We start from the raw sequence: 23,485 nt of genomic DNA on the forward strand, positions 1-23,485 counted from the left end.
ACCCTGGGGCACCCTAGCGAAGACAGTGAGGGATTTGGCTGTATGGCTGGCACTCGCCGAATTTACTAAATGTGACATACCTATAGCTGCTCTGCCATTGGATACTGCCTAGCATTCCTGGCATCCAGTTGGCTAAGAGGCACCTCTACTGTAAGTGTATGTGTATCCCAGCATCCGCTTCATTCGCTCTTCATGTTCCAAGAACTTTACATGAGTGTATTAACTTTTATTGTTTACTTTACTCTTGGTTTTTTACATTATGCACAACTCCGTTTATTGTGCAATAATGTAATTCTATTATGTATTCATTACATGTTTTGATGCATTTTTATGTATTATAAAAAATGTTGTCTTAAATTTGGGGGGCTTGGAACAGATTAGGGCAATTACATAGAAAACACGTCCCTAAATACATAATTTTCAAGTTACGAAACTACTTCCAGATGCCTGTCAAATTTGAATGTCAGCTGCTCTTAATGAGACTGGGTAAGGGAACACTTTATTGTCGTGTGTCATGCAGCACACATAAAGTACTGTGCCACCCCTTGTGTTTATAAATGAGATTTCTTCTAAAGGTACATGGTGTTTTGCTATTATGTTTGTGTGCATGTGGCAAAAATGTCAACAAAGATCAATGAATGAATGAATTTACATTTTAAATAACTAATTATAGCATTTCCACAAAGGTTTTAAGCAAATTTTAAACTTAACTTGGGGGGGTTAGCAAATGAAATTCTGCAAAAAGATATTTTTATTAGAAAAATAACGATTTTGTTTCACAGGTGTTCGGTTTGGTGCAAGTTTCCATCTTTTCATTTTGTTCACTTGGCATGAATTTAGAAACACTGCAGTGTTGAGTGACCAAAACAGTAAATACAATGCCAATATAGTTTGTGTAAGGTGTCAACACACTGCTTGAGGTATTTTCACCCTATCAAAAAACTGTTCAACAAATGGAAACTACTCAACAATCCGTGACAGCTGAACTCATACTTTGTAGAAATAAAATCAAAACTTGTTTCCGCCCGGTCTCGAACCGGGGACCTTTCGCGTGTTAGGCGAACGTGATAACCACTACACTACGGAAACCGCTGAAACACCAACGGGGCACGTTAGACATTTAAACAAGTCAGGGCGAGAGGACTAGTGAATTGAGGTTTTATTTCGTTATACTTTGTTTTCAATTATAGCTATTCATGAATAGAAAATTACTTTTAGATTAAATAATAGCCATTCGTGAATAGACAACCACAACGAAAAAAAAATCACTATGGTGTAATGACTGCGACGGATTTCCCCCTATCGGTATATATCTGTCATTTCAGACCTTCAATTTCTTATTAAAAATCATTTTAGTTTAAAAAAAAAACATCTTAGAAATCCCCAATCATAGGCCTTGAAACAATTTAGGCACTAAGAAGTACTTTTATATACGTTCCGGTCGGGACTCTAATAAGAACAGCAAACACACAACCTATCGTGAGACTCCTGGTTATCGCGACAGTTCCTCTGACAATCTCCCAAAACGTTCATTTTGCTATATATGTTTGTTCTAAATAGAAACCGAATGCATTTTTCATTTAAAACACGCATTCATTGCATTTTTTTTCTTTTTTCACCATGAGAGCAGCACAAGGGAACTCACCAATCCCGGAATTTATGATCGAATGAGGCATTTTGTACAAGCGTCCACAAGAGGTCGCATTGTGAATACATGTGTGGAAAGGAAAAAAAATATTTGTTTGGAATTTTCAGACTTTTGTTTTCATATCCTCTCCTTAAAATAAGTCCCTTGGGGCCTCAGGTGCAGGATTCCTATCTGTATTTACCAACTCTAAGTAAATAGAGTGAAATGAAGAAAATAAACCCAAAAGGATTACTTTCAGTGATAATAAACGGTAGTGTTTCTAACTGGAATGCCAGTGTTTTGACTCTTGAACAACAGTGTAGGTATTTTTCATCAAAAAGAAAACCAAAACCGTATCTTAGGAAATTATGTCCTTCAAACACATACTGGACACATACTTGTGTGGACAGGAATAGCAATGACACAGTCAACGTGAGGATGTTGATTCACCAATGATCTTGATATATTTGTTTTAGAGATGTGCAATGTAGCCTCAAAATTATATGACGATTTTTCAAAAAAATTTGCCCTAATGATATTTTTGATATACAGGCACTGTTGGGAAAGTTAATTTTCTACATGAACTACTTCAAATTGCAGTTCACAAAGAGTTTTGAAAAAAAAAAAAAAAAAAAAAATTGCAGTTCACAAATTTTAAAATGAACTGTTCAGTTCATAGTTCATAATTCAAAATTTTGAACTAATGTTCATGGTTCAAAAAATTGGAACTTTTGTAGTTCTTATTTAATTTCAAATCTGCTTCGGTACTGACCTTTTCATAAAACTCACTTAAATGTTGGTCCTGGGCCAATGTTCTGTCAGATTTTGTACTCCATCAGAAATTGAAACTGTGGTTCTGCACATGCGCTTACGTTACAAACTGCTGCGAATGCAGCGATTCCAAAGTAAACACTATACACTTTCTATAAATAAACGAATTTTGTACTTACGTTTTGTTGTGTACGTTGTGTTCTCTCTCAACGCGTCTTCCCCGTGTCGTTAAACATAAAGTCACGCCGAATTCATGGTGCAGAACTATGTTTATGATGCACCTTGTTTATTTAGCATCTTTAGATGATATTTAAAGTCCAATTGAATGCCACAAAAGCTTCGGGAGCAAAAGCTGCCAGAGTCACAGCCTCAGGCAGCTTAAATTGCCAGATTGGATAGTTTTCCGCTATTGAGGTTTGTTTTTTTTAATAGTGCTTTTAGCCCAGCCCATGGCTTTATCTACAGTTTTGTCGGAAAGGCTCTAATTCTGAACTCATGAATGTGTTATACAGACTACGTGTCCCATGATCACCCTGGGTTCACAGAGCCAATGGGATGAGACTTGGAGGTGAGCGAAATCACTTTTATATGATATCTAGTGGGATGTGTGCGAGAGTTACGGTGCACAAACAAAGAGTTGACATCACATATACCGCAGCAGTTGCATATGTTCTGAGAGAGACAGAAAAGAACAAACTACCGTTAGCAATTTTATTTTCTGGTCGACACCATGTGGGGGGCCTGATGACCGAGAAGAAAAAGGAGGGGGGAGAGTCAGAAAGAGATGTGATTACATGGAGTGGACCGTACACGAATCAGCAATGCGAAGTGTAGAACTCAGTATTGTGTAAGTCCCTTGTAAGTATGGATATGTTGACATCCTATTCTATGCTGCCAGATCGCTAGTCCTGGCACTGATAGTTTCTCCACTTGAGTGTGTCTAATTGCACCCACTCATGCGTGAATCCCATCAGACGTGTGATAGTCCTGCAGACAAGTGGAAAAGCTGCACGGGGCCGCCCCAGCCAGTCAGGGGAGTGAGCCGAAGCAGCCCGTCCACCCTCCCGCAGCTTCAGCGAGGGGGGCCGCAGTCATCCCTCCAGGACCCATGGTGGTCCCCCGGACCATCCACACCCCCATCAACCAGCCTTCAGGGAAGGGATGGGGGGACCCCGCTCACACGGCCCACCAGCCACCGCCACCACTCCCCAACTGACACGGCGCACCACGGGACCCCCACGGCCCACTAGACCCAAGGAAGGACAGGGTCCCCGCCCAGGCTGGGCGACACCCCGCCGACCCACTGGCGCCCGACCAGTGACAAGCACCGAGCCCAAGGAGGAGAGAGGGGGAAGGCGGAAGCAGGAGACCGCCGAGAAGCCGCCGCAGAGACTGTGGTGAAATTACTGCATCATAGGAAACAGTGAAACGGGTCCAAGGCGCATTAGAAAAATGATTTGTTATTATTTAAAGAGTTAATACTATATGCATTGTTGTTCTTTTGTTTTGTTGTCTTGTATAATTTTTTCTAATACTGCTATCATCAAATATTATTTGAACATTTTTCTTGATTCCTTTTGAACGCTGCGACGACCCTAGCATTTGACTAACTCGCCTTATGGACCGCACAGGTCTGGAGCTGGCAGAGATATTTTAAAACTTAAAATGACTATATCACAGCTCCGCGTAAAACTTAAAATGACTATATCACAGCTCCGCGTATCATCTTACCTTTTTGTTGCCCCCCCCCCTTGCCTAACCACGCACACGCCCGGTCGCACCCCCCTAAGTTCCGCCCCTTCATTGAAGCTAATTTTTAGATTTGCAATGAAAAGACAAAGCACAGTGACGTCACAAACCTTCATAAAATGTTTATTGATCAAAAAAATAATAAATGGCCGTTAAAAATGACATCAATTATTTCAATCAAGTACAGTTCATATTTATACAATACGCTCACTGACTTTGTTCATCTGATTGCACAAATACACACGCTTAAGTTTCCCCAGCGACCTAAATACTGTACACGTATAACCTTTAATCATAGTTGCCATACAAGTGAGAACTGATAATAATACATCAATATGTGCGTTCTTATTACAGCTGGATGAGAGTGATGGCTGACTCGTACCAAACCCAGAAGCCTGGATAGACAGGCTCACTGAACGAGGTCTTAAAGCGGTGAATGAGAGACATTGTGTCCCCAAGAGAGTAAAAAGAGAGGGTTCCCCCTGCGTGGTCTAGAAAGACACCAATTCGAGATGAGTACGGCGCATTGACTTCTATCTGGTCCTTGTTGTGGCGTGCAGAGTAGCTGGAGTCAGAGCAGAAGAGACTCCAAGATTTGCGGTTGTAGCCAATGCGGCAGCTGTCTCCGTAACCTGTTCTCTTAATTCCTCTGTAGGTGACACCCATGGCAGCCCCCTCCCCACTCCAGTCGACCTCCCAGTAGTAAGCGCCGCCTGAGAGGGCCTCCATGCACAGGACCTGGGGCAAAGAGTCAAACCTAGCCGAACTGTCGCCGTAAGACTGGGGGTCTCTCTTGAGGGCAGCTTTCCTGTTACCGCGAGAGAGGTAAAGCTGTCGGTAGGCTGTGTTTGGGTCCAGAGTGAGTTGGCAAGCATCTAGAGAAGAGGCATATAGTTTTAAATTTTTTGCACATTTAAACTCAAAAGGGAAAGGGGATAAAAAAAACGCTGAGAAAAAGCTTTTTTTTCATATGCCTTGGCCTATCTGAGCAGAGCACTTGGATTGCCTCAACAAATTTCATAGTCAGTAATAGTAGTTAAGTAATGCCTCTGGGATAAAGCTATTCTAACATTGGCCTATTTGTCTTATTATTGAAATGTACACAAACTTAATTATTCTAAAAAGTCATGTTTCTAATATGCTAAATGGTATGACCACTCCTATTATTACTAGGACTGTTAGCTACAATATGCAAATTCTGCTGAAATTGTTTGGGTATGCTTTTCTAATGTTCAGTATAGTCCTTTGGAGTTGGGGTGAACTTTTGTTGTTGTTGACATTAACAGTATTCATTCAATGCTGTATTATAAGTTTGTGCATTTTTAACCACAAACCTCAGGTGAAAACAAAACGATGCACACACATAAACATGCACACTTAAAAAATAAATATGAAGTAAATTATAATAATAATAAAGTGCATTGAGAATCCTTTCAGTAGGTATGCAATCATGAATTGCGGGTGGTTTATGGTAGATATTTCAAAAGTTTCTATGAATTTCAAGAGAGGTTGCCATGTTTTATTAAAGTTGTTCAAAGAGCTTGTTAACACACACTTCATCTCCTCCATATGTACATTTCGTCATGAGATCAGCAATTCACTGACCGTGTGTGGGAGAGCTTTCCTGTTTCCATCTCAAAAGTCTTAGTAAGTAGACTGGCAAAGGCAATAGCATTTGAGTAAAGTTTACTTATCAAAATATCTGGAGGTATCACTCCAAAGAGAGCAATCAAGGCCATGTTTAAAGTTTAATTTTTGTATACAGTGGTATGAAAAAGTATCTGAACCTGTTGGAATTTGTCACATTTCTGCATAAAATCACCATCAAATATGATCTGATCTTTGTCAAAATCACACAAATGTAAAAACAGTGTCTGCTTTAAAACCGCCCAAACATTTATAGGTTTTCATATTTTAATGAGAATAGCATGCAAACAATGACAGAAGGTGGGAAAAATAAGTAAGTGAACCCTCTGCCTTAGAGACTTAAAGAGCAATTGAAACCAATTTTTAACAAACAATTTAAGTCAGGTGTGTGCCCAATCGCTGATAAGTGGTTTAAAGTTGCCCTGCCCACTCTAAAACACACACCTGGTAAGAATTGTCTTGATGAGAAGCATTGACTGATCGCATCATGGCTCGGTCAAAAGAGCTGTCTGAAGACCAGCACTCAAGGATTGTTGATTTGTATAAAGCTGGGAAAAGATACAAAACGTCTGGATGTTCATCAATCGACAGTCAGAGAAGTTGTCTACAAATGGAGAGGGTTTTGGCACTGTTGCTTCACTGACCGTCCACCAAAGATGATGCCAAGAGTTCAGAGCAGAATACTCAGAGAGGTAAAAAAAAGAACCCTAGAGTGTCTGCTAAAGACTTACAGAAATCACGGGCACAGTCTAATATCTCTGAGCACAGATCAACTATACGTAAAACTATGGCCAATAATGGTGTTGATGGGAGGACTCCAAGAGGAAGCCACTGCTGTAAAAAAAAAAAAAAAAAAATGCTGCTCGTTTAATGTTCGCAAAAAGGCACTTGGACACCCCACAGAAGTTCTGGCAAAATATTTTGTGGACTGAGGAAACCAAAGTTGAATTGTTTGGGAGTAACACACAACGTCATGTGTGCAGAAAAAAATGGAACAGCTCACCAACATCAACACCTCATCTCCACTGTGAAGCATGGTGGACGGAGCATTATGATTTGGGGGCTGTTTTGCTGCCTCAGGGCCTGGACAACTTGCAATCATTAATGGAAGAATGAATTCGAATTATCAGGATGTTTTGCAGGAAAACCTGAGGCCGTCTGTCAGTTGAAGCTAAAAAGAGGATGGATGCTGCAACAAGACAATGATCCAAAAACACACAAGTAAATCAACTTCAGAATGGTTTCAGAAGACATCCCGGGAATCTGATTGAACTACAGCAGTTTTGTAGAGAAGAATGGGCCAAGATTAGTCCTGACTGATCTGCAGCTACAGGGGGCGTCTGGTTGAAGTTATTGCTGCCAAAATATTAAATGTGATGGTTCACTTACTTATTTTCCCCCTTCTGTCATTGTTTGCATACTATCCTCATTAAAATATGAAAACCTATAAATGTTGAGTGGCTTATGTTAAAGCAGACAGTTTTTTCATCTGTGTGATTTTGACAAAGATCAGATCATATTCGATGGTGATTTTATGCAGAAATGTGAGAAATTCCAAAAGGGTCAGATACTTTTTCATACTACTGTATTCCTGACAAAATGTTAAATATAATGTCCAATGACTATTAAGTTTTGAGCATGTCCAGAATGGGACAGTGTTTTTGTCAAAAACAGTGACACTTTGGTCAAATGTGTGCACATGTGAAAAGTGTCAATTTTTTGTTAAAATTCATTGAAATGTGAACAGGCAAAGATGTGACTAATGTATTTGTATGTGTCATTAGGAATTTTATAAGTCAAAAACAATGACCTTTTATGGAGATTTTTTTTGTAGGTCTGAAATTTTTTAAGAACTGATTTTTTCGATTTAAGTTTTGTTCATGTATTGGAGTGCATATAATTTAAAGCTAGGCATGTGTCAGTATGAGATTCTGACAGTATGATAACCTTAAGCAAAAATATCACAGATTCACTGTATCACGGTAATGCAATTACAGCTCTAAAATGTACTATCCCCTTTGACATATCTGGGTTTAAAAAAACTTTTCCATTGAACAAGATTATTATTTTTCAAAACATATTAACAAACTGCAACATAAGTGTAATGTTAAGATTTTTAAACATTTTTTTAAATTAATAAAATAACAAATATTCTTAATAAAATTAAAATAAATGCAGTCCTTTAGTTGAGCGTAACCCACAGCCACAGCTTAACATTATTATCATCAGAAGAAAAATAATTGAATTATTTTCCATAAAAAGCATGTGTGTATGACTCGTATCATGTTTAGTACATAATACACACGGACTCTCTTTCTCAACAAAGACATTTGCCAGAGAGAAAAAAAAACACATTTTATCACCGCTAAACACACTAAACACGCTGGAGTTAACTCTCGTAGCTGGTGGGAAACGTTCATGACTGTTTATTAACCTTTAATTTTGTAAAAATGCAAAATCGTATTGGAGGTATTGCCTCCTCGGCAGCCACCCTCCGCAAACAAGTCGGTTGGCCCTTTATTCTCTAAGCCGCGGCCGTCTGTAACTTTCCTGTAGCCGAAGTATTCCCATACCAGCGATTTCGTTTTCCTCGATGGGTGGGAAAGTTTCAGAGTTTCACCTCCTCCAGCCATCGTGTAGCACAGCCGACTCACTGACACTGGGCAACAACCCGTGGGGGAGGGTTGAGCCTCACAGCAGCAAGCGAGGGATTTCTCCCTGCATTTATGGTACATACATAATAGCTAACACCTTAGGGACGGTATGACGGAAAATGTTTGCTGTTTTAAAACCGTGACACTTTCATACCATACGTGATGTTTTCATACCTTGAAACCGGTGTTTGTTACATGCCTATTTAGAGCCAATGGGGAGATTGTTTGTGGGTCCAATAATGTTGGCCATCGAGTGGATTTTTTATTTTTTAAGTGAAGTTGGAAGTCCTCCTTGAATGCCAATGCGATTTAATGGGATGTTTATGGTATAAAAAATATAAAAATCATGTCCGCCAATTTTTGTTTTTGTTTGTGTGATGTAGTGGATATAAATGGTAGGCAATTGGGTTTTTTGTGTGTTCAGTCATGTTGACTATCGAGTCTTTTTTTTTTTTTTTTTGGGTGGAACTTTCCAAAAAATTATTTCGAGAGGAGCGGACAAAACAGTATGAAGTTGGAAGGGTTCAAATAGGGTCAAAAAAAGTTTAATAAGTGCTCCTTGAATATCACTGGGGTTTAATGGATAATTTTAGCAAAAAATCACGACAGCCAATAGAGATATTTTGGTGGGTCACCAACAGATTTTTGTGGGTCTTAGTTCATTATCAATTGGCTGTAATAGGGAATTGTGTGTGTGATGGAGTGCATATGAAACTGAGCAAACATGGCGTTTTTTTTCTGGATCCATTAATGTTGACCTTGCAGTAATTGTACTCCAAAGATTTAAATGCAACATTTTTGGGGTAGAAGTTGAATTTAAGAGTTGAATAGTATTGTAATGTCAGTATTCATTTTGTACATTTACTGTTAACATTTGCGCTTGTCAGGGTTGTTCAAGCTCCTGCATGTTGTTTAAAAATAATAATAAAGCCAAAAAACGCCACAAATGCACAAACTATTTGCAGATTAAAATAATCTTTGAATAAGACTAAGCGGAAGATGATGGATGGATGGATGGATGGATGGATGGATGGATGGATGGATGGATGGATGGATGGATGGATGATGGATGGATGGATGGATGGATGGATGGATGGATGGATGGATGGATGGATGGATGGATGGATGGATGGATGGATGGATGGATGGATGGATGGATGGATGGATGGATGGATGGATGGATGGATGGATGGATGGATAAGTGTTTTCTACAGGATAGTTCTGAGTTGAAAGGGGGAGCAGCTATTGAAAAGGCTCCCAAGACAAGATGTTTATGTGGATTAAAGGTGGGGAAAAGGGTCAGACCCTCTGGCTTTACACATCAAACAAATGAGAATTATTGCAGGAGTTAGATGTCACCTGCCTTCTTTCTCTTTCTCTGCAGATCACAGTTGGTGGGACACCCGGCGGCCCCTGCTAGATCTGCCCGGCTTATTATCTGGAATGCCAGAGGTATCAACACTGCTTGTAAGTTTGACCACAAACAGAAAACTGCTGTAACAAAACTAGCATGTGGAATTGTAAAGTATGGGCTTGACTTTATACAAAGAAGGGAGGGCGGAAATAATTGGCCTTTGTCATTCTTGCCTGACTGACTTCTTAACACCAAATATTAAAGATATTACTAAGCTTTTTTATAGTGAGTGTGTCACATTCTCAGTGACGCTGCAAAGATAAAAACGTCTTAAAAAGTGTTGAGTTTGTGGTCGGCCACAGGGTCCGGCAGAGGAACGAATAAGCAACTAAAGTGCTGAAACGAGCAAGATAAAGAAAATAGGAATCATCGGAAGCGGATCAGCTGACACTCACATTTCAGGAAGTCGTCCCTGTGCGTTGGTTCCTGGACTTGCACGGATCTGTACATGGGGGCGTCATCTCCTTTGGAACCAAAAACAAAAAAAATGCATCGTGATTACAAGTTGCTGTGTGACTAGACGCTTTGTATAAATGACCTTCTTGTAAAAGACCATTGCTCAACGTGTTGAAGTATCAAAATCGCAAAATTTTTAGATTCCTGATAATGGCGAAAATCATGTATAAACTAGGGCTGTCAAAATTATTGCGTTAATTTTTCTAATTAATCACATTCAAATATTGGACGCATTTAATGCACATGCCCCACTCAAACAGATTAAAATGACAACACATTGTCATGTCGGCTTGTTACTTGAGTTTTTTGGTGTTTTGCCGCCCTCTGCTGGCGCTTGGATGCGACTGATTATATGGGTTTCAGCACCATGAGCACTGTGTAATTACTGACGTCAACAATGGCGAGCTACTAGTTTATTTTTTTGATTGAAAATTTTACTAATTTTATTAAAACCAAAACATTAGGAGGGGTTTTAGTATAAAATTTCTAGAACTTGAACGAACATTTATCTTTTAAGAACTACAAGTCTTTCAATCCATGGATCGCTTTAACAGAATGTTAATAATGTTAATGCCATCTTGTTGATTTATTGTTAAAATAAACAAATACAGTACTTATGTACAGTATGTTGAATGTATATATCCGTCTTGTGTCTTATCTTTCCATTCCAACAATAATTTACAGAAAAATATGGCATATTTTATAGATGGTTTGAATTGTGATTAATTATGATTAATAAATTTTTAAGCTGTGATTAACTCGATTAAAAATTTTAATCACTTGACAGCCCTAGTATAAACACAAAAAACTAGCGGGCAGCCATTTTGTGACATCACTTATACCCACACACATGCACACTGATAGCCACTAACACAGGTGCTTGTGATAATGAGAATTAATTATGTCATGAGAAAGGGCGGGAAATCTAGAATACAGGTAGACCCCGGGTTACGAAGTACCCGACTTACGTGATTTCAACTTTACGACGCCGGAATCTAGTCCGCCATTTTTATTTTTTTTAAAAATAATGTTGACTTTTGTTTTGGTATCCATACTTTTATTTTGGTGCAGGAAGGGTAGAGCAGGTAGGACTAATGGCACGTTACTAAGAGCACATGTACACACGAAGATGAACGTATTTGCGCACACACGAGGAAGAGCATATTTGCGCCCACGAAGAAGTCGCGCAGCCGAGTGACAGAGAGAGAGAGAGAGAGAGAGAGGGGAAAGAATACAGCTGCAAGCCTGCGCGCACATTTGTTGCCTGTGAAGCATCCACAGAGGCAACATCTGTATATCACACCTTTTTGTGTTGTTTATTGTGCGTTTTCAATTGTGGTCTAATAGTTGGGCCGAGTTTATGTGATTGTTTTATATGATCTGCGGACGCTAATTGTTGAGTGGATTGTTATAGCTGTATCGGCAGCCAGTTACAAAACGCAAATTCGGACTGCTGTCATTGAAAATGAAATTGATTCACCGTAATTTTTGCACTATAAGGCGCGCCTGACTATAAGCCGCCACCTACCAAATTTGACACGAAAACGGAATTTGTTCATAGATAAGCCGCACTGGACTATAAACCGCAGCTGTCCTCACTGTATTATGGGATATTTACACCTAAAGATATTAACCTGTAACACTTTTTTTGACACCAGCATCATACGACTGTCATAAAACCAAATGAACCACCATGAAGCTTTGAACCAATCGGCTGCAAAGCTTCATTGCTTCAAGAAGCTTCATTTGGCCATCACTGTTCCCTTGGGGGAGATGGTCAACCTCTATAGCCACCTGCTGTCAACACTGTTGTTGTCCAACATGCCTCCTAGCATGCATTGCAGCGCTATGGATGTAAATAACAATCAAAATTCATGTTTTGTGCTAAATATTTCTTCAGTTACTGTTCCAGTTATTTCATTAATTGCCAGTTATGCTGTTTGGTAACATTTTATTTAACAGTAGCGCCATAAGCCTGTCATTAGAAAATCATAATTATGACATGACACCGTCATGAGCATTAATGAAGGCTTATAAATAGAGATGTGCCGATCGATCGGGTCCGATCACGTCATTTTCAAAGTATCGGAATCGGCAAAAAAATATCAGACATGCCTTTTTTTTTTTTAAATATATATATTTTTTTTTAATTAAAATGTTTTCTAATTGTATTTAACGTTACAGACATAATATGTTACACTTAAGGTAGGGTTATCAAATTCATCCCGTTAACGGCGGTAATTAATTAAAAAAAATTTTTTTGCACGTTAAAATATTTAACGCAATTAACGCATGGGCTGCACGACCCACTCACGTATTGTCGCGTTCAATCTGTAATGGTGCCGTTTTACCTATATATAGAGCTAAAAGGCAGCGTAAAATGAGTAGAGTGAATTTTGGCAGCCTTTGGAGCCTTTTATTACTTGGCTAAAGCCTTACAATCCCTCTCCCTACGATTAGAAATATCGTGGGAAGCAATGTGGGAAAGAAAGGTAGTAATTGATCTTTTTCTTAACACCCTATGTTATTTCCCAACGCAGAGAAGATATATCAATTGCTACGCACAGTCATGGTTGCACTTCCCATCATGCATTTGGGCAGAACAGTTAAATGGCTACAGTATCATTTACTGAAAGCGCAACAAATACACTAGATGGCAATATTTAGTCACAATATACAAAGTCACATTTATACTTTAAGAATTACAAGTCTTTCTATCCGTGGTTCCCTCTCACAGAAAGAATGTTAATAATGTAAATGCCATCTTGAGGATTTATTGTCATAATAAACAAATACAGTACATATGTACTGTATGTTGAATGTATATACTGTATTCGTCCAAGTTTTATTCATTTTTTTCTTACTGCATTGCCAAAATGTATATGATCTGGAAAAATTATCGGGAATGATTGGAATTGAATCAGGAGGGGAAAAAAGCAATCGGATCGGGAAATATCGGGATCGTCAGATACTAAAACTAAAAAGATCGGGATCGGATCGGGAGCAAAAAAACATGATCGGAATAACCCTACTTATAACAGATGTATTTTAGTGTTATCCGGCATATTATCTCACTTTTGAATGGATGTAATAGCTCCGAGCTAGACATATATGGAGTTAGTGACATAATTTGCCGGATGACACTTAACACTTGACATCTGTCATAAGCATTCAGTAATGCCCAGACAGTCTTACGTATGACGCCACTGTCAAATAAAGTGTTATCTATTAAAAAAATCAACAAATAAGCCACATTGGACTATAAGCCGCAGGATTCAAAATGAAGGAAAAAGTAGCGGCTTATATTCCAAAAATTACGTCAATTTAATTTTTATTTTAGTTTCATTCTGCAAGTGTTGATGTCATGAGCAGATGAATAAACTTAGCAACCAAACGGACGTCTGACATCGTCATTTTGGAACTTAGCTCGTTGTCTAGCTAGGATATAGCTCTAATGTCTTGGCGAGGACAGTACAATAACGTATAATACATGTTTTTGGATCGTTAGTTTGAGATTTAAGGGGTGTTTAGGGGTACTTAAGTGTTTAATTACGACTTACGCGAAAATTTGGGTTACATCGCCAGCTTAGGAATGGAACCCGGGGACTACCTGTACTCGCATTTGGTTGGCAAAAGTAGTACCAGCATTGATAAAATGGTTGCCACCACTAACGATGTAAAAGTTTTAAATTTTGTGTTTATTCAATTTATTAAACAAGATTATATATTCTGCTTGGTTGCACATAATAAAACTGCTCTCCTTCCCTTTATTTATTTATACGGTATCATAATACCCATTGAATCAAGGCAAACAACATGGGTCGGATGAAAGGACGCAGGGCGCTTTTGTGTAAAAACTCACATCACAACCAAAGCAAACATTTGAACAAGTGGCTACCAAGTGACCTCAAACTACACCTTAATTACACATTTATACAGTGCCTTGCAAAAGTATTCGGCCCCCTTGAATCTTGCAACCTTTCGCCACATTTCAGGCTTCAAACATAAAGATATGAAATTTAAATTTTTTGGCAAGAATCAACAACAAGTGGGACACAATCGTGAAGTGGAACAGCATTTATTGGATAATTTAAACTTTTTTAACAAATAAAAAACTGAAAAGTGGGGCGTGCAATATTATTCGGCCCCTTTACTTTCAGTGCAGCAAACTCACTCCAGAAGTTCAGTGAGGATCTCTGAATGATCCAATGTTGTCCTAAATGACCGATGATGATAAATAGAATCCACCTGTGTGTAATCAAGTCTCCGTATAAATGCACCTGCTCTGTGATAGTCTCAGGGTTCTGTTTAAAGTGCAGAGAGCATTATGAAAACCAAGGAACACACAAGGCAGGTCCGAGATACTGTTGTGGAGAAGTTTAAAGCTGGATTTGGATACAAAAAAATTTTTCCCAAGCTTTAAACATCTCAAGGAGCACTGTGCAAGCCATCATATTGAAATGGAAGGAGCATCAGACCACTGCAAATCTACCAAGACCCGGCCGTCCTTCCAAACTTTCTTCTCAAACAAGGAGAAAACTGATCAGAGATGCAGCCAAGAGGCCCATGATCACTCTTGATGAACTGCAGAGATCTACAGCTGAGGTGGGAGAGTCTGTCCATAGGACAACAATCAGTCGTACACTGCACAAATCTGGCCTTTATGGAAGAGTGGCAAGAAGAAAGCCATTTCTCAAAGACATCCATAAAAAGTCTCGTTTAAAATTTGCCACAAGCCACCTGGGAGACACACCAAACATGTGGAAGAAGGTGCTCTGGTCAGATGAAACCAAAATTGAACTTTTTGGCCACAATGCAAAACGATATGTTTGGCGTAAAAGCAACACAGCTCATCACCCTGAACACACCATCCCCACTGTCAAACATGGTGGTGGCAGCATCATGGTTTGGGCCTGCTTTTCTTCAGCAGGGACAGGGAAGATGGTTAAAATTGACGGGAAGATGGATGCAGCCAAATACAGGAACATTCTGGAAGAAAACCTGTTGGTAACTGCACAAGACCTGAGACTGGGACGGAGATTTATCTTCCAACAGGACAATGATCCAAAACATAAAGCCAAATCTACAATGGAATGGTTCAAAAATAAACGTATCCAGGTGTTAGAATGGCCAAGTCAAAGTCCAGACCTGAATCCAATCGAGAATCTGTGAAAAGAGCTGAAGACTGCTGTTCACAAACACTCCCCATCCAACCTCACTGAGCTCGAGCTGTTTTGCAAGGAAAAATGGGCAAGAACGTCAGTCTCTCGATGTGCAAAACTGATAGAAACATACCCCAAGCGACTTGCAGCTGTAATTGGAGCAAAAGGTGGCGCTACAAAGTATTAACGCAAGGGGGCCGAATAATATTGCACGCCCCACTTTTCAGTTTTTTATTTGTTAAAAAAGTTTAAATTATCCAATAAATGTTGTTCCACTTCACGATTGTGTCCCACTTGTTGTTGATTCTTGACAAAAAATTAAAATTTTATATCTTTATGTTTGAAGCCTGAAATGTGGCGAAAGGTTGCAAGGTTCAAGGGGGCCGAATACTTTTGCAAGGCACTGTAGTATTTTATAGCAGTGGAAAAATATATTAGCAACTTATACTCATGTTAGCCTAATAGTCTGCAAAATACAGTAATTATTTGGAAAGGCATCATTTTCAAAGGGTTAAAAATGATGTTTTTTGTTTTTTTGTTTTTTAATTAAAATTTTAAGCAGACTCACCTTTCGAGTGGTGTTTCTTTTTGGAATCCTCTAGTTGGCAGAAGGTCATTTTATTTACTGTAAGCACAATCACATGTTACTGTGGTAACAAAATACCAGTGAGTTGCAACAATGCCACATCATATTAACCAGTGGTGGATGAAGTACTCACTTTTTTTTTTTTTTTTTACTTAAGTAAAAGTACGGATACAACTGCAAAAAAATTCTTAAGTAAAAGGTTATAAGAAAAAAAAATACTCACGCAAAAGTACAAAAGTACTTGCTTTAAAAATTACAAGTAAAAAGTAAAAGTATTTTCTCCTGATGCAAAAATATAATATACATATATGCATACATACATTACATACATACATACAGAGACCTGAGTCAATATTCAAAGAAAGAACCAGAAAAAAACAAGCAATAAAATTGACTGCACTGTAAACAGAAATGTAACAAGCTCAAAAACTCCAAAACTTAGCTTAATGGCGTATTGCAAGCATCTATCATGTGCATACCGCCAACTACTATACAAGAGTCTGGTGTTTTTTATTAGTCAATATCTTGTTCACCTGCCTAATCTTGCTTGTACGCGTGTTCCTGCCTCTAGTGCTCAATTAGGGTATAGTTGCACAGGGCTTATCGGTTGCGCCGGAGGCATGAAAATGAAACTATCGATTCATAATGAGAAAAAAAGGAAACAAACAAAAGTAATGTGTAATGCATGTGACAATTTGAAAAGTAGTGGAGTAAAAAGTACAGATATGTAGTGAAGTAAAAGTAAAAAGTACCACTTCATATTTGTACTCAAGTTAAGTACAGATACACAAAAATGTACTTAAGTAGAGTAACAGAGTACTTTTACTTACTTCCTTACATTCCACAACTGATATTAATAATATTGTAAGTGATGCACTCACTTGTCTTGGCTACCTTGACCAGTTCATCGTTACTAAATTCGTTCATGTGCTGTTTCATCTCAGACACAGCCTTGGAAACTGGGCCGAAGGTGAAGTAAGGGTTCACAGTCACTGTGGGCAGCTCTTCATTCTCAGTCTGGGCTATCAGCATATGGTAGCTCTGATTAGGAAAAGAGAAGAATATTAACACAGATAAGTAGTCCACTTTCTCAGCAATAACACCTAGCTAAACAGCTAGCCTCTTTCCTGAGAAAAATCTAACTTCAGTAGGGATTTGCAACCATTAACAATTATTGATGAATATGTGATAGAAAACCAGAAACGCAAAGTCTTATTTTTCAAGAGTTTTGATCATAGGCAGAGATTAAGCGGGAGCCGAGAGGGCTAAGCCCCCCCCGGTGACTGAAAATGTCATTCCATGTAATTGACATTCCAATATACGAATTTAATATTTGGACTTTGTCAGTAAAATGTTGTCTATAAAAGTTGTAAAGCAATGAAACAATCAACAAAAGTGAATAAAGTGAACATAAAATATATTCTTATTATTGGTCAAAATTATTTTCCGATCAGACTAGCACCTTAGAGATGGTCATTTGCTTTGTTTAGCAAAAAAAATAAAAATAAACAACCCGAGGACAGAAGAGGCAAGATGCATAATATACGTAATTTTTTTTCAAACCTAAGCTTTCAAAAGCGACAACAACTACTTTGCGACAACCAAGGATTGATGATGTTGACCATGAGATGCCGAAGAGCACCGCTAAAATGGTGAGCGGAGTTTCAGTTTGCCCCACTAAAGATGTTAATTGTACAACAGAGCCACCACCGGGCGTAACATATACAGTGGATGACGATCTTGGCCACAAGCACAGCTGTCATAAGCACCCTGATATAGAATTTCCCCCAAAAATGATAGGAAACAAAACACACTCATTTTCAACATATTATTATAAATGTTCCCGGCTGGAATAGTCAGTCAAAAAGGATGCAGTGTCTACTTGGTTAGACAGAAAAATGCACACTCTCACACACACAGCTGGGATGCCTGTATGTACGAGCGTGGGCTAAGCTACTATCCGAGCATATATCTTGTAAGTAAATTTTATTGCTGACACTGCGTTTCAGGGTCATCACATTTTTGCCCCCCCTGCCACAAAAAGCAAACTCCGCCTATGCTTTTGATACCACGATGTCCAATTCTGGAATAACCCAGCCGTTTGAGTTCAGAAGCTAATTTACCTGAATAAAATGAATGTGGTCTTCAGTGCGGGACAGCTGAGTGATCTCATTGTCTCTCCTCTTCAGATCAGCGATCTCATGGGTCAGACGCTCCATGTGACCGTCAGCATTGTTGAGAGCAGCTCGCTTATTGGTAGAGATCATCTTGGCCATCTCTTGCTGCATTCTCTCAATGGAGCGTATCATGTCGCCAAACATCTTCTCACATTCCTGCATCGCTCTCTGCGCTGAGTTCTGCACAGGAAACAGGAGGCAGGCCATAAATCAAACTGGTGCCACTTTTTTTTTTCCTCAATACAAGCATCCTGAGCAAAGCTTTCATCACACTCAGCATGAAGGAATGTCAAGTGTGTCGGTAGTTAATTTAACATCCTATTTATTCTGGAAGCGGTTAGCCTGGTTTTATACCGTACCAGTTTTTCATAGTTTGGCTGCGACTTATACAGTGTTCAGGTTTCTTCTTCCTCTTTTGGGCTTTTGTAGCGTTATTCAATTGCGACTTATAATTTGAAAAATATCATAGTTTTTTTTTCTTCATTGTGTATTTTTTGGCTGGTGTGAATTATAGGCCGAAAAAACTTTCCTCTCACTCAGCATCAGAGGTGGATAGAGTGGGGCAAATTTTTACACAAGTAAGAGTAGCATTACTTCAAAATAATATTACTGAAGTAAGAGTTGTCATCTAAGTAGTCATCCAAAAAATGTACTCAAGTACAAGTAAACAAGTATTTGGTGAAAAGAATACTCAAGTAATGAGTAAGATTGTGAGTAACTGCTTACAATGTTTGATTTTTTATTTTATTTTCAAACATTTTTTTTTCCAGCACTAAGTTATCTACATTAATTGTTATTATTAGACTGTACTATAACCTATTACATAACTGCATTAAGCCAAAGAAATACACACAAAAAAAAATTCCGGAGAGAGAAAAAAAATCTATAGAATTGAAGCATCATTCGTCCAAAGAGCATTAGTGCCCTCGAGTAAAGAGAAAATAATTCCTAGTTTGTATAGTTGAATAGTGAATACAGTGATTACTCGTGTTTTGCTGCTAATAGGGACCAGAACCTGCCGCTATAAGTGAAAAACAAAAAAAAAACCAACAACAACAAACTGCCTAAAAAATGTACTTTGTGTGTTCAATGTATTTACCGTATTGGCCCGAATATAAGACGGCCCTAATTATAAGACGACCCCCTCTTTTTCAAGGCTCAAGTTCGAAAAAAGACTTTTTGAACACCAAATTAATTTTTATACAGAAAATAACTACAGTACATCCGAAACAAATGATTATAACAATATATTTTAGAGAAAAAGCATGTTATTTTGCCTCATTCAAATTTTAATATCTGAACATTTAAATATGTAAAAAAATGTCTTTATTGAATGCTTCATTGAGTGAGTCCACTCAAAGCCGCTCATGCTGCTAACTTACACACACTGAGTTGCCAAAGCAACTGTTTAACAAGTTAAACGATGATTGATGCATGCAGCACTTTGAAGTTTCGGCTTACGGGCATCTCTGGCAAGTTCAAACCTCAACATCTGTCGATCATCGTTAATTTTAATAAGCAGCTCCAGTGCACTGCCTGACCAAGAAAAGGAGCAGGAGGGAGAGTGAGACTACGTGATCGGATCGGGACAACTCATCTGTATTTATTTATTTATTTTTTTTGTTGGGGAAAAAAAAAATCTGCAATGGACTGAGGGCGCGAAGTAGCAAGGGATCACTGTAGTTCATTCATAGTTCCTATTAAGAAATTAAAAGGATCATATCGCTGCCAAATAAAACCAGAGAGGGATTAAAATCCGCACTTTTGAGTCATGTTGAGGGCAGCGCTCTCTGTTAAATACTTATTTTTTTACGGTGCTTTAAATACGTCACATGATTGAACAGGACAGCGTGATCAACAAACTTGAGTCTGAATGGTATAATGGAGTCATGGGATTATTGTTGCACCGTCTCATTGGTGAAACTGGTAGAGCTACTCTTGGCATCGCTGGCAAAAAAAAAAAAAAAAAAATCTAATATGTAGAATAAAGAGGAAAAATGTAACGACTAGTGTAGCCCAAAGTAGCGGAGTAAGAGTAGCATTTCTTCCTCACAAATCTACTCAAGTAAATTTAAAAAGTATGGCTTAGTAAAACTCTTCGAAGTACGTTATTCTCAAAAAGTTACTCAAGTAAATGTAACGGAGTAAATGTAACGCGTAACTGCTCAGCATGAAGGAATGTCAAGTGTGTCGGTAGTTGGTTTAACATCCTATTTAATCTGGAAGTGGTTAGCCTGGTTTTAAACCGTACCCGTACATCGCGAGTTTTTCATAGTTTGGCTCCGCCTGCGACTTGTTAGGGATTCAGGTTTCTTCTTCTTCTGTTATAAAATAAAATTCCATTAAAAAATGCAACTTATACTCCAGTGCGACTGATACATCCCCCCTCGTAATTGTACTTTTTATTTTATTTAAGGGCCTATACTAAATTACAAATATGATAAACCTAATCCAACAAACCTTGAGTGTGTCTACTGCTTGTTTCAGTTCCTCCATCTGTTTGAGTCGATCATGAATCCTCTCCTGGATCTCAGCCTGGGTGGCACCTAGGCGTTGCTGTGGAAGCAACAAGGGAATGAAATCACATGGATGAATGTATCAAGAGCTGTCAGGAAAGTTCTGAGCAGAAAATATGAAGCAATTCTCACAAATATGCAGACATTACCCAACAGCATTCCTCTGTCACTTTTTTGCTTACCTGTTCATCTGCCCTCTCCTGCTCGGCAGAAACCATGTCATGACCTTTGTGTTCTTTAACCGTACACAGCACGCAGATACACATTTGGTCAGTGCGACAAAATAGCTCCAACCCCTTCTGATGCTGGGGACAGATCTGGCGGTCTAAATGCCCGATTTCATCCACTAGCTTGTGTCGTTTAAAAGTCGCCGACTCATAATGGGGTTTGAGATGCCTCTCGCAGTAGGAGGCCAGGCACATCAGGCAGGTCTTAATAGCTTTGTTCTTCTTGCCCACGCAGATGTCACAACCGACATCCTGCGGTCCGGCAATGTTGTAATCGGGGGACGGAGGCGGAGGCGGGAAGGAGTCCGAGTTGCGTTGAAGGCTAGAGTACCGAGAGCCTCCGGTGCGTCTCGGCGTGGGCCTCTTGTTGTAGGTGACCCGGCACTGCGGACACAGGTACGTGCCCGTGTGATCTGCGTGATCCCAGTACGTCTTCAGGCAAATGGAGCAGAAGATATGCCCGCATGGAATTGACACCGCATCCCTGAGGTATTCCTTACACAGGTGGCAATTGTCCTGCTCGGATGCCATGGAGTATTTTACCTCAAATGCAGCAAAGATGCTGTGACTGTCAGTGACTGGTGTCAGAGCAGCAGCAAAGTGATCTCACAGGTAGTACTGAGGTGAAGTTATATGGAGTAAACAGAGGGAGAGGCTAAACTGGTTAAGCCGAAACCAGTAAAACAAGGGCGGGGCAAGGACAGGGCACAGTGAATTTCTTCATCAGTTCTAGTGCTCAGAGAGAATGAAGAAAATGTGAGATGACGCGGCCACTGAGTAATCGGTTTCATCATTTCTTTGAATGGAATTGCATGTAGACACTTCAGAATCTGCATGGGACTGAATGGGCCAACAATACATTTGCATTTGAATGAATAAAGTATAAAGACAATTAGGCTGATGTCCAACAATATAATGTAGGTGTGTCACAGTTACTAACACTGACTGAGACATCTTATGGTAGCCATTCAAGTCACATTGCGCTCAGCTCACGTCTTTTATCATATGCCTAGTCACCCATCAATCAATTCAAAAGTCATTGTATGACTGCAGTGATGCACTATTAATTGATTAGATTAGAGCTGGCTACATATCATCAATTGCACTTTTAAACCTTTTTTAATGGGTTGTCATTCAAATCTATTAAATGCAAATAAATAAATAAACAAATAAAAACTTTAACATGTTATTGGGGGCTGAAGTGTATTCACTTTATTAATTTATTTGATAAAACATCATATAACACTAATACAGATAGTCCCTGGGTTACGAACAATTTCCGTTCCCACGCTCGCGACGTAACCCAAATTTCCTCGTAAATCGGAATTAACCCTTTAAGTGCTCCCAAATCTCAAAATAACTATCCAAAAACGTGTATTATATATCATTGTACTGTCCTCGAGCTAAGCTGTAGTCTTTCCGCTCCCTCACTGGGCTGCACGACTTCTTTGCGGGAGCAAATGCACTCTTCCTCGTGTGTGAGCGTGCGCTCTTCTTCGTATGCGCAAATACGCTTTTCTTCATGTGTATATGCACTCTTACCTGCGTCCTTCACCAAAATTAAAGCATCCATCGCAAAACAAAAGTCAACATTATAATCAAATACACATTTCGCCAAAGATATAGATCATATTAATACTGTGAGGTACAATAAGGTACTTTTTACGCAACTAAAAAAAAACAACAACAACAAAAAAACGACTGGAGAAGTGGTTCTTAACCTTGCTAAAGGTACCAAACCCCACTTATGCATTCACGGAACCCTTCGAAATTAGATAATAATTTTTTTTTTAATCTAATTCAAACCAATATAATGTCTACTCTCTACTAATATCTAAACGGATTCCCGTTCAACCTCTTTTCATTTTGACAGCATGTTTTAAAACAGGTCAAAATTTGAGTCCACACTGCCCATCAGTCTGTTATAGTTCTACAAACCAAGTGTGAGTCAACCTTCCACTGAGCAAAACAGTTTCTCCTCCAGTCAGAAAGAGGACAAGCAGTTGAAAGAAATGGAAAAAACCATGTAATTTGGGGGCAAGCGAGTCAAAAACCGAATATAATACGCCACTTTGCTTAGCTTTAGTCAGCGTATGACAATAGGGCCCTGCAGGTCCTTTGCCGAACCCCTTAGACTTACTCACCGAACCCCTGGGGCTCGATCTAACCCAGGTTAAGAACCACTGGATTGGAGAAAAAAATGGCAGACGAGACTCCGGCGTCGTGAAGTTGAAAGTTGGGGACGTCATAACTCAGGGACTACCTGTTTTTAAAAATACAACAATAATAATAGAAATAATATAAGTAATTAATAATACCCATTAGTACTATTAAAGTAAGATTTTTAAATGACCAAAAAATAGTCGCCTTGTTACAGATTCTGTAAGAAAAGGAAAAAAAAAAAAAAACATTTTGTAACAAAAATAAATCAATTTTAGAGTTTCACTGGGGGCCTCAGCCACTGTATATTTCTATTTCAATTCATTTAATGTGATTAAT

The 23,485-nt window shown here is 38.9% G+C and overlaps 1 protein-coding gene and 1 non-coding gene across 3 annotated transcripts; both read right to left on the bottom strand.

The window, feature by feature from the left end:
* Positions 1 to 1,016: 1,016 nt before the first annotated feature.
* On the bottom strand, positions 1,017 to 1,089 carry trnav-aac (transfer RNA valine (anticodon AAC)). Its single transcript has one exon. It is a non-coding gene; the product is annotated as a tRNA-Val (tRNA).
* A 3,160-nt stretch (positions 1,090 to 4,249) lies between these two features.
* Positions 4,250 to 21,611, bottom strand: ftr83 (finTRIM family, member 83). Of its 2 annotated transcripts, XM_057820449.1 has the most exons (8): positions 20,942 to 21,611; positions 20,704 to 20,799; positions 18,190 to 18,423; positions 16,948 to 17,107; positions 16,049 to 16,105; positions 10,258 to 10,326; positions 9,812 to 9,886; positions 4,878 to 5,022 (listed from the first exon to the last, which is right to left on the bottom strand). In XM_057820449.1, exons 1-7 carry the CDS (start codon positions 21,515 to 21,517, stop codon positions 9,834 to 9,836), a joined length of 1,245 nt encoding a protein of 414 aa, XP_057676432.1. In that variant the 5' UTR covers positions 21,518 to 21,611; the 3' UTR covers positions 4,878 to 5,022; positions 9,812 to 9,833. The 2 variants fall into 2 exon arrangements, with proteins under 2 accessions (XP_057676430.1, XP_057676432.1); XM_057820447.1 differs by lacking the exon at positions 9,812 to 9,886 and having other exon boundaries at positions 4,250 to 5,022; positions 20,942 to 21,607.
* Between the last annotated feature and the right edge of the window lie 1,874 nt (positions 21,612 to 23,485).

Source organism: Corythoichthys intestinalis, chromosome 18 (genome assembly GCF_030265065.1).
Source record: "Corythoichthys intestinalis isolate RoL2023-P3 chromosome 18, ASM3026506v1, whole genome shotgun sequence".
Lineage (NCBI taxonomy): Eukaryota > Metazoa > Chordata > Actinopteri > Syngnathiformes > Syngnathidae > Corythoichthys > Corythoichthys intestinalis.